Consider the following 12,213-nt stretch of genomic DNA (forward strand, 5'->3'; position numbering starts at 1 on the left):
AAGACATTGGTTTATGATAGTTTATGATGAATAAGACATTCATCATAAGGAGTTTGCATTCTTGCAGACAACAAAACACATAAATAGGTAATCCCTTCAGATAGTGACGTGCATTATGCTAGAGAGTGGCTGAGTGTGGAAGCTCTTTCAGTTGGGTGGTTAGGATTCATCCATCACTTCAAAGACATGGCACTTGAGCTGATGCCTAAATGATGAGGAGGAAGCTTCCATGTAACACTATGAGAGAAGAGCTTTGTAAGTCAAGAAATTCAGAGGCGAGATGGGCAAGATATGGAGTATCAGAAATAGGATTTACCCTCCCACTGGAAATAACAACTTTACAAATACACAAATGTGTTTGAAACAACAGTTTTTCAAGGCACTGGACATCAGATAGTGAAGGACAGTGATAAGTGAGAAATGGAAAACAAGATGAGTCCTCTGACAACCCCTGTGTCCTGGCTTGAGGGAACCTCCGGGCCACAGTGTGGGAAATGGGGAGCCCAGGCAAAGCCCAGTGGACCCTCTCAGTTGAGGAAACACTGCTGAGAGTCTGGGGAGAATGAGGGAGCCGAAGTTTGTAGGACAGAGTATTGGAGAGGAGAGAGCAGCTAAGAGGGAGAAGTCTGGAGATTTGTGGAGGGTTCCCCTAAGTATTGAGCAGAGTGCTTTTTGGCATATGTACGTGACTGGTCAAGACTGAGGCAGGAGGGGGTCCCCACCCCGGAGGATTGGAAGTAACAGTGTCTGTCTAGCACTCAAACACTGTCAGTAATGGTGCCTGTTTCTGTGGACTAGAAACTTTCATAATTCATGGATCATTATCAGCATACTGAGCATTAGTACTAGTAGAGTTCTTACCTCAGGAGTAGGGAATAATTAGCCCTACCTAATTATGAAGTCTGACTTGAGAATCCTAAAAGCAGAACCTGAAAGGAACAAACTATTTCAAAATAATTTAGCTGCATCTCAGAATGACGCTCAAAAATATTTATAGGAATTCGAAAGTATTCAGGATCCAGCAAAAATTCTGTGTCTGTTATTCAAAGTAGAGATTTTTCAGGCATGTAAAAACCAGAAAATACAAGCATAGTGAAGAGAAAAGTCAATTGAAACCAACTCATAGTTGACCAAGATGTTAGAATTAGCAGACAAGGATATTAAAACACCTATTATGTTTCAGATAGTTCAAAAGGTCAAGCAGAGACATGGAAAATATATATTTTTAAAAGCCCCAAGTCAGATTTCTAGAACTGAAAACTATAATGTTTGAGATGAAAAATATACTGGATGGAATTGTGGCAGATTCGATACTGTAGAATAAAAGATTAATTTAAAGAACAGAAGGCAATGGCACCCCACTCCAGTACTCTTGCCTGGAAAATCCCATGGATGGAGGAGCCTGGTGGGCTGCAGTCCATGGGGTCGATGAGGGTCGGAAATGACTGAGTGACTTCCCTTTCACTTTTCACTTTCATGCATTGGAGAAGGAAATGGCAGCCCACTCCAGTGTTCTTGCCTGGAGAATCCCAGGGACAGGGGAGCCTGGTGGGCTTCCGTCTATGGGTCGCACAGAGTCTGACACGACTGAAGCGACTTAGCAGCAGCAGCAGCAGAAACTATCCAATGTGAAACACAAAGAGAAAAAGAGTAAAAATCCAAAAAGTGAAGAGTATCAGTGTGTTGTGGACAACTTCAGTCACCCCCAATGTCCCTGTAATTGGAGTCTCTAAAGAAGGCACGTGCTGTTCTGTGCTTAGCTGCTCAGTCGTGTCCGACTCTTTGCGACCCCATGGACTCTAGCCTGCCAGGCTCCTCTGTCCATGGGATTCTCCAGGCAAGAATACTAGAGTGGGTTGCCATGACCTCCTCCAGGGGATCTTCCCAACCCAGGGATCGAACCCAGGAATCCCACATTGCAGGCGGATTCTTTACAGTCTGAGCCACCAGGGAATCCCAAAGAAGGCATGTTGGGGCAGAAAAAAATAGCTAAGAAATAATGGCCTCAAATTTTCCAAATTTGATAATAATTGTAGACCGATAAATCCAAAAAGCTCAGTGTGCTTGAAGCACAAGAAATGAAGAAAACCACATCAAAGCCCATCGTTAAACAAATTACTCAAAGCCAGTGGTCAAGAAAACCTTAAAACCAGAGGAAAGAAGACACACTACTAAGAGAGGAACAAAGAATTTCTCATTGGAAGCAATGCAAGCAAGAAGGCAGTAGAGCAACATCTTGAAAGCACTGAAAGAGAAATTAACCTTGAATTCTATAACCAGTGAAAATTTCCTTCAAAATTGAAGGCTAAATAAAGACTGTTTCAGATATACTAATACAAAAACTGAAATAATTTATCTGTATCTTACTATAAGTAATGTTAAGGGAGGAAAGAAAAAGATGCCAGATGGAAATATTAATCTACACAAAGGAATAAAGAGCTCAGAAAATGAAAACTACATAGGTTAAATATGTCAGACGTTTTTTCCTGTTACTCACATCTCTAAAAGAGAATTGATTGATTGAACAACAATAATACAGATGCATTATGGGTTTATAACATTTGTATCTGTGAACTGTAAATAAGAGTGGCGTAAAGACCTAAAGAGGGAAAATGGTAGAATACTGTTATAAGGTTCTTATATGTGAATTAGTATAATTTCACTTGAAGCAAAGAGAATACAGTTGACCCTTGAACAATGGAGGGATTAGGGTCACTGACCCTCTGGACAGTCGAAAATCCAAATATAACTTACATTCAGCTGTTCCTATACTCGGTTGTCATATCTGGGGTTCTTCCACACCCTCTTATTCAACCAACTGGAGATTGTGTGAGAGTACAGTATTTACAATTGAAGAAAAAAATCGACATATAAGTGTACTTGCACAGTTGAAGCCCATGTTGTTCAAGGGTCATCTGTACTCAACTCATTCTGTGAGGCCAGCATTACTCTGATAACAAAACTAGATAAAAACATTGCAAGAAAAGAAAATTACAGATCAGTATCTTTCATGAACATAAATGCAAAAATTCTAAGCCTGCTGCTGCTGCTCCTGCTAAGTCGCTTCAGTTGTGTCCAACTCCATGCTACCCCATAGACGGCAGCCCACCAGGCTCCCCCGTCCCTGGGATTCTCCAGGCAAGAACACTGGAGTGGGTTGCCATTTCCCTCTCCAATGCATGAAAGTGAAAAGTGGAAGTGAAGTCACTCAGTCATGTCCGACTCTTGGCGACCCCATGGACTGCAGCACATCAGGCTCCTCCATCCATGGGATTTTCCAGGCAAGAGTACTGGAGTATGGTGCCATTGCCTTCTTCGATTCTAAGCCTAATTTTAGCATATTGAATCTAATAATCTGTAAATGGATCATATGTGAACAAGTAGGGTTTACCCAGGATGGTAGGGTTGGTTTAACATTAAAAATCAATGTAATACACCATATTAACAAAGTGAAAAAGAAGAATCCTATGATCAAGAGATGCAGACAAAGCATTTAACAGACGTCATATCTATTCCTGATGAAAACGCTCAGCAAAATAATAGAAAGGAACTATTCAACTTGATAAAGGACTTTTATGAAAATTTGACAGTTAACATTGAGCTCAATGTTGAATGACTGAATGCTTTACTCCTACAGTGAACAACAAAAACAACAAAAAAGAACAGGCTGTCTGGTACTACGTTTCTCTTCAACGCCGTACTGGAATTTCTAGCCAGGGCAAAAAGACATAAACGAGAGGAGAGAGAAGTGAGAGGAGAGGAGGAGAGGGAGCCAAAATAGTACATACTGTGTGATTCAGTGCCTGTGAACTCTGGAAGATGCAAACTAACTTATGCTGACAGAAAGCACGTTAGTGGTGGCATAGGGAGGGAGAGCAGGAGGGAAGGATTAAAACTGGGACAAGATGGGGGACTTCCCATCATGCAGGAATTCTCCGGGCAATGCAGGGGACTCAGGTTTGATCCCTGGTTGGATCAGTACCAGCTCACTAAATGAAAAAAGGACCATACTTAGTGGTTTGCATGTTTAGAAAGCTGTGACAAACCTGAAAAGTGTATTAAAAAGCAGAGACATCACTTTGCCAACAAAAGTCCCAAAGCTGTGGTTTTTCCACTAGTCATGTATGGATGTGAGAGTTGGACCATAAAGAAGGCTGAGTGCAGAAGAACTGCTCCTTTCAAATTGTGGTGCTGGAGAAGACTCTTGAGAGTCCCTTGAACAGTACGGAGATTAAACCAGTCAATCCTAAAGGAAATCAACCCTGAATATTCATTGAAAGGACTGACGTGAAGCTCCAGTACTTTGGCCACTTTATGCAAAGAGCCGACTCATTGGAAAAGACCCTGATGCTGGGAAAGATTGAACGCAGGAGGAGAAGGGGTCAGCAGAGGATGATATGGTTAGATAGCCTCACCGACTGAATGGCCACGAATTTGAGCAAGCTCCAGGAGACAGTGGAGGACAGAGGAGCCTTACTACAATCCATGAGCTTACAAAGAGTCAGACACAACTTAGTGACTGAACAACAACAACAAATTTTTAGAAAGCTGAGGAAAAAGAAAGGATCCTAAATGTTTCCAAAGAAGTATCAGGTCATATCCAAAACATTAGGATTTATAATATTGAATTTCTATATAGCAACTCTGGGGTGCTAGAAGACAATGGATCATGGCCTTCATATTTTTGGAAGAAAGGTTTACCAACTTGAACTTCTGTATCTGACTGTGTGTGTGGATAAAAATATTCCATATGTTAAATATATGGATAAAATTAGGACATTTCAGTCATTCAAAATGTCAAATTCACTTCCTGTATACCTCTTATTAGGAAATAACTGGAGTCTGTGCTCCAGGAATAAACCATAAAAGAGGAGCACAAAAGGTCTAGGAAACATGCTCCAGTGACGGGGAGAGAGTGAGGAATCCCAGAGATGAAGGGAGAGAGGCATCCCTGGCAAAGTGTCTGCTATTTAGTGGTCTGGAGAGCAGACAATCTCAGCTGGCACAGAAGAAAACCCCCAAGGGATGTATTCAAGACTGCAGTGAAATTGACAGATTACCTGAAGTGTTTGAACTTATTAAGAGGAGACTCACCACTCTGTTGGAGGGTTTGCGGGTGAATTAGTGAAAACACATAATAAATACCAAGTTAAAAAAATTTGATAGAAAGTATAAGACGAAGTAGTAATTTTTAGTTCCAGGGAAAAGAAAAAATATCCAAGAAAGGAAACTTATTCCTTATGATTCAGCTGTATATGTTATTTACTGAGTAATAGCATTGTTAGAACTGAATATTAATTTGAACAAAAATTGTGATTTATATTGGGAGGATGGGAGAAGGGAGGTACGTTTGTGTTGTGGGGTGGCAGCAGAAGAGCATGCTCAGTGGTGAGAACATGGAAGTGATGGGGTGTGGTTTATTCTTTTAAGAATTTGGATAGTAAAGGGAAGGGGAAAAATAGGAGGATATCTGGAGAGGTTATAAGGCCAAAAATAACTTTTTCAGAATAGAAGAGATTGGGCTTCCCTGGTGGCTCAGTGGTAAAGAATCCACCTGCCAGTGCCAGAGACACAGGTTCGATCCCTAATCTGGGGAGACCCCACATGCCAAGAAGCAGCTAAACCTGTGTGCCACAACTATTGAGCCTGTGCTCTATAGTCCAGGAATCACAACTACTGAGCCAATGTGCCGCAACTAGTGAAGTCCATGTGCCCTGGAGCCTCTGCTCCACAGCAAGAGAAGTCACCGCAATGAGAAGCCCACGTGCCTCAGCTAGAGAGTAGCCCCTGCTTGCTGCAGCTGGAGAAAAAGCCCACACAGCAATGAAGACCCAACAGAGCCACAAATAAATACATAAATAAAATTATAGATAGAGATTATGAAGTATTTGTAGGTTGAGGAGATGGGTTTACTAGAAAGGGAGAAAGAAGGGTTCCTTAGATAATAAGATCCCAGAGGAGGCAGTATGGTGTAGGTCATGAGTTTAGCAACAAGTGGTGAGGTTAACCTTGCAGAGCAGTCGAGGGAGGAAATGGGTGAAGATGCAGAGGTTTAAGGTATAATCCCCAGAGAAAAAATAAGGGGCTTTTGGAACTTTGTATTGGATAGGCTCACAAGATATTCGTAGGCATTGTCATCTTCAGAAAGGATGGACTTAGGGAGAATGCCTAGTGGGTGGATTTGATGTCTTTGAAGAGAGCAGAAAAGGTACAGGATAGATGAGTGAAGGATGTGGTACAGTAGGTCAGTCATTCAGCCCAGTCCTGGCACCTAGAAGGCATTGGGAAGTTTTGTTGAAAGAACGAATGATGGACCAGAAGGCCTGTGTTAGAGTCTGGGAAGGATCCACTGACAGAAGTTACATTGTTTCCCTCCTGGGCTCAACAGCAGGGGGGCAGCAGGTGAGCCAAGGATCACAGCTGCTTGCCAGGCCTTTCCGGAGCTACTGGGAAGGAGCACGGGGAAAGGGAGGAAGAGGAAGTGCTGGGAGATAGCAGAAAACACTTCCTAAAACAAGTAACTTTGCAACCAGGGTTTGAAGGTTAAGTGGAAGTTCACCAGAAAGACGGGATGAGGACAGGCTGTCCAGGCAGAGGTGCTGAATGTCAGCACTGAGTGCAAGTTAATTGGTATGATTTGTAAAGGAACCAGTTTTGTAACTTCCTCCAGCTCTGCACTCCAGAAGCTGAAGGGGAAAAGGAGAAGGATTTGGCAAGACAGGGATGTCCTAAGGACAAGTTGGTGGTGAGCGAATTTAGGACATTGCCGAGAAAAGTCACCAAGATGCCTGTCGGCTAGAGCTCTGAATACACAGTGAGGGAAGAGGAAAACCACAGAACTAGATGGGACAATGAAGACTCCTTACAGATTCAAGTGGAGGGGAGGAGTGGAAGAGGTTCTTGTGGTCAGAGGCGGATCTCAGAGTTCATGGACCCCAGTGTGGAGAGGTCCGGATGGATGGCAAGACCCAGCCTCGAGTCCTGCCCACCTCCTCATTGAAGCAGGAAGGAGATGAAGCTGCCTAGGATGGGTCTAGAGTATCTGATGCCTGTAGACTGAGTTTAGTGCCCTTCCTTCCTTAAGTTGTTCAATTGCATTCTCTGGCTGTTTTGTAATTGACTAGTTTGTCTTTCCCACCAATCTGCAAGTTTCAAGGGGGTGGGGCAAAAACTGTCTTCTTTACCACAGCACCTAGCATGTAATATGTACCCAACAAATACTTGTTAAACAGATGAATGGAAGTGAGAGAAAGGCGAGAATATGGTGTAAGTTTTCTTTTTGTTTTGTTTTGTTTTTTATTTATTTTTAACTGGGGCACAATTGCTTTACTATGTTATGTTGGTTTCTGCCATATATCAGCATGAATCAGCCATAAGTATACGTTTGTCCCTTCTCTCTTGAGTCTCCTTCCTATCTCCCACCCCATCCCACCCCTCTAGGTTGTCACAGAGCACAGAGTTCGAGCTCCGTGCATCATACAGCAAGTATCCACTGCCTGTCTAATTTTGCATATGGTAATGTGTATGTTTCAATGCTACTCTCTCAATTTGTCCCACCCTCTCCCTCCCCATGGTGTAAGTTTTATGAATGAAAATATTTAAGCTTCTGAAGATGAGGTCAAGGGAGAGGAATGGTGGAGATCATCAAATTAAGTCCCAAAGTGTTCAAGACATTTGTAGAAAAGATGGGAAGAGACAAGAAATAAAGAGGTGGAAGAGAATAAAGAAGGAAATGGTCTTGAGAAAAACAGGAATTGGCAGTAAGGAGCAGTGATCTTTCTGGACCATTTTTGTTGCCTTCTGAGATGCTGGACAGTGAGAAAAGGTAAGAACCCTGGTGAAGGAGATAGTGTCTTCTGGGGAAAAGCATTTTAATTGGTACTTGAAAGAATGAGCAGGAATGTGAAGTGAACGTGAGGCAGAAGACCAGGGCTTCTAGGCAAAAAGAGACATTATATGTAAAGGCACAAAGGGCCGAGAAGTTGGTGTGTGCTCCACCAGGCGTTCAGAATGGGTGAGTGAGGCAGGGGCGATAAAAAAGCTTACTTAGGCAAATGAACTGAACTTTTATCCCTCAAGAGAGGTGATAAGAGTGAAGAATTTCAAGGAGAGTGATGTGATCTTGTTTGCATTTTACAGTTTGCATTTGATGGAAGTGATTTGGAGGATGGATTGAAATAAGATGGGACCCGAAGGACAAAGACTAGTGAGAAGGCTTTTGTAGTAGTGAGATTTAGAGAAGCTGTCTTTACCTATGGCAGTTAAAGAGGATAAAGAACGGGTGATGAGTGTGAGAGCTGTGTAAGAGATAGAAGCCACTGTACTTAGTGATTAATAAGGAAGTTAAGGGGTTAAGGAGGGGAAGTGGAGGGCCTGTAACCTCGATTATCAGTTTCCTGTTTGAGGATCTTGGTGAATGATAGTACCATTTACAGACATAGCAGATATAAAAAAGAGAGGAAATCTAAGGACAAAGATGGTGTTTCCTTTTGGACCTATTGGACCATCCAAGTGGAGACTAATAAAATATGGGGGCTTCCCTGGTGGCTCAGATGGTAAACAATCTGCCTGCAATGCAGAAGACATGGGTTGTCTCGGAGTCAGGAAGATCCTTTGGAGAAGGGAATGACAACCCACTCCAGTATTCTTGTCTGGAGAATTCCAGGGACCGAGGAGCCCAGCAGGCTACAATCCCTGGGGTCACAAAGAGTCAGACATGGCTGAGCAGCTTTCACGCACTTTATGGGGGCTGCAGTTAAAGATTTGAAAGTCATTATAGGGGAGCTTGTTGAAACTGTGGGCTTTTTGATTATTGCTTCTTGTCATTATTGTGGTTATTAAAAATTGGTTATAGATAAGCCTTTAAAAAACATCTAAGCAGAGGCCGAGTCCACAATGTAGCAGTCTTTAATTGGAAAGGATTTTTAGAGATGAAAGATTGAGAAAATTTCATAGTATATAGAAAATAGTCGTTCTTTGAGAAAATTATTGCAAGAAACTTTAAAGAGTTTGTCATCTGTTTTTCCTAATTGAGGCATAACATTTATTTGTAAAGTTCAGAAAATGCACAGTTCATTGATTTTTTTCACATATGTGTACTTTCATGTAACCAAGACCTAGACAAAGATCATCTCTACGTCCTCATAAAGTTCCCTTTGCAACATTGTAACCATGTTTTTTTCTTCTAGAGGTTTAGATCACTGTAAATTTAGAATGGGAGAATCCTGTCTCTCCATAGCAAAGCCTGGTGGGCTCCAGGATCAGGAAGTCCACAGAAAAGAATAGAAGTCGAAACCTGGTTTGAATTTCGCAGTGTGCGTCTTTTATTATTCTTACTTACAATTCCTCCAGTTTTTCCTTTTAATGGAAAGGAGATTTTTTCCATTAAAAATCTCAATTTTTCTGTTCTTTCTGAAACTTAGCCTCTTAATACTCTTCCATCTTCTCCAGTATTTCTGAGAAATGAAGGCTGCAGAGGGAGGGTTGCAGAACTGGAAAGCCTTTTGTTTTATTTGGGTTTCATTATGGTGTGTGTCTGTATTATTGTTGTCTATCTTCCAGATTACTAGTTTCTGTTAAAAGAAATAGCACAGGGAACTCTACTTAATGTGATGACCTGAATGGGAAGAAGGCCCAAAAGGGAGGAGATATAAGTACATGTATGGCTGATTCACTTTGCTGTGCAGTAGAAACTAACACATTGTAAAGCAACTATGCTCCAATAAAAATGAATTAACCTTGATTGCTGGGAAAGATTGAGGGCAGGAGGAGGAGAAGGGGGCGACAGAGAATGAAATGGTTGGATGGCATCACCGACTCAATGGACACGAGTTTGAGCAAGCTCCGGGAGATGGTGAAGGACCGGGAAGCCCAGCGTGCTGCCTTCCATTGGGTCGCAAAGATTCGGACACGACTGAACAACAGCAACAGTGGGTAGTATTTTTCTAAGTAGGGAATAATCCTTGAATACGTCTGTTGAGATCTCTCTCCTTGAATACTTTTGTTTGACTTTTTAAAAATTATGCCTTTGGGGGAAGTTTTCATAGGACTAATCGTCTCAGTTTGTGGAGGTAGCTCTGTCTTTGCCACTTAGTTTCCTTTATTGAGCAATAAACCATCTGGAATAATAGAATGCTTTGTTTCTTCTTTTGAAAATTGTATTCAGAAATAAACCATACTTATGAAAGAGAAAAGAAAAACACACAGTTACAAAAATAATTATAAAATAAACACCCATATACCTACTACATAGGCCAAGAAATAGAATCTATACCCTAGAAACCATGTGCCCCTTCCTGATTGAATCCTCCCGATTCCCTAAGATACTAATTAGCCTAAATTTTGTAATAGTTATTCCCTTTTCTTTATAGTTTTATAAACTATAAATATACATATGTGTCTTTATATATACATATGTGTGATTTTAAAATTTATATACTTGAATTTATGTTAATAGATTTATACTGGATTTGTATTCTTCTGTGACTTGCTTCTTTCACCTCGTATTGTGTTTTTTAACTCATCCAGGTTGAGGCGTGTTGCTGTAGTTCATTCATTTTCATGCAGTATTATATTTTATTGTCTTAAAACACCATTGCTTATTTGTCTACTTTTAGTGTTGATGAAAGTTTATTTTTTTCCTGTTAAAAATAGTGCTGCTAAAAATACTTTCGTATTTATGCACAAACGTTTCTTTAGGGTATATATCTAGAAGCGTGGTCACTGGTTTGTACAGTAAGCATGTAATCACGTGTAGTAGATAATGGCAGACTACTTAAAAACAGCGGCACCAGTTCCCCTCCCGCTGGAATGGGCGAGAGCTGCTGTTGCTCTGCACCCTTGGCAACACTTGGTATTGCCCAACTTTTACACTTCAGCCAGCCTGGTGGTGGTGAAATGGTATCTCTCTGTGGTTTTAATTTGCATTTTCCTGATTGACAGGAGACTGAACATCTTTTCATTTATTTAGGGCCATGTATGCATCCTCTTAAGTGAAATTCATACTCAGTTATTTTGTAGAGTTTTCTGGTAGGCTCTTTTTCTTACTGTTTCATAGCATTTTTTTTTTTAATTATATTCTGGATGCTGACCTTTTGTCACAGTTATGAATTGCAAATCAACATGCTTCCTTTTTTTATTCTGCAAATCTGGTCACGCAAGGAGAGATGTCATATACAAACATGGAGAAGGAAACCTTTGACTGGGGCTCATGTTCTAGTTAGGCATGTAGTGGAATGCCATGTGGTTCTGTAAGCACAGGCCCTGCACTTGGAAGTGACTGCATCTTGGTTCCTGACTGCTGCTGACCTGTGGTGCTTGACTTTGCAGGTGGAACAGGAGGATTTTGTAATGGAAGGGCATGGCAAGACTCCACCTCCTGGTGAAGAAAGCAAACAGTGAGTCACGGTTTATTTAAGAAGGGTCTTATTACAGATCTTCAGAAGTACTTTGGTTAAACCTGCTGAGAGCATGTTTGCAAGGGGTGTATATGTTGGGTACATGGTGAAACTCCTCCCCAGTTGCTTTGGTGGCTGTTAATGCATTGCTTCTGTTTATAGACAGACTAACTGGAGGGGCAAGAAAGTTGGCTTTGTAGTTTTTCACACTTGACTAATTAAAATTTATGTTACGCTTTAGCAAAGGCTTTAAGGCTTAGGATGTTTCAAATTGAACTAACTCAGTCTGGTTGATTTCCAAAGATAGTGTAAAATGGTATATCCTTTTCTTAGCATTGTCTTTATGAAGTGAACTGAATTAATAGACTGTTTCCCTGCATTCTAAGTGTGAATTTATTTAAATAGTACTTCCTGAAATTCTGTTCCATTTAGTTATTTATACTTCTGATCTTTGTTGAAATAACAAATTGTTTCCCCAGAGGAACAGGAATTATAAATAATATGACTTAGCCAACATTCTAAATAATTCAGGATCTCTCCTCTAACTTCTTAAGGAGTGATAAGTTCTAAATCTGAAATTGAGAGTCCTCTGGGTAGCTTTCTGGTGGCAGTGAGTAGATTTTTTCCTCCCTCTGTCACAGAACTTGAAAAATTATGTTGCAGAGCAGACTGGTGTTTCATATGCCCTTTTAAAGGAAAAACAGTTAAGACTGGCTTCAAGTACTGACATAACTACCATTTTTTATTCAGACAGTAGTCTTCTAAGTTATTGGGACAGTGACTTGTGGAATTCACTGAAAATCTGTAGAGAGAAACT

General features: G+C 41.0%; 1 protein-coding gene across 6 annotated transcripts in view; it reads left to right on the forward strand.

The window, feature by feature from the left end:
• The window catches only part of TNRC6B (trinucleotide repeat containing adaptor 6B), a 252,531-nt gene that overhangs the window by 83,849 nt on the left and 156,469 nt on the right, over nucleotides 1-12,213 (forward strand). For 5 of the 6 annotated variants that reach the window (XM_010805751.3, XM_059886487.1, XM_005207402.5 and 2 more), the window contains one exon: nucleotides 11,329-11,396. The exons of the other annotated variant lie outside the window; for it this stretch is intronic. In XM_010805751.3, the coding sequence (XP_010804053.2) occupies nucleotides 11,329-11,396 (68 nt within the window). The remainder of the gene's footprint in view (nucleotides 1-11,328; nucleotides 11,397-12,213) is intronic. 6 annotated transcript variants of the gene reach the window in all.

This window comes from Bos taurus, chromosome 5, assembly GCF_002263795.3.
Source record: "Bos taurus isolate L1 Dominette 01449 registration number 42190680 breed Hereford chromosome 5, ARS-UCD2.0, whole genome shotgun sequence".
NCBI lineage: Eukaryota > Metazoa > Chordata > Mammalia > Artiodactyla > Bovidae > Bos > Bos taurus.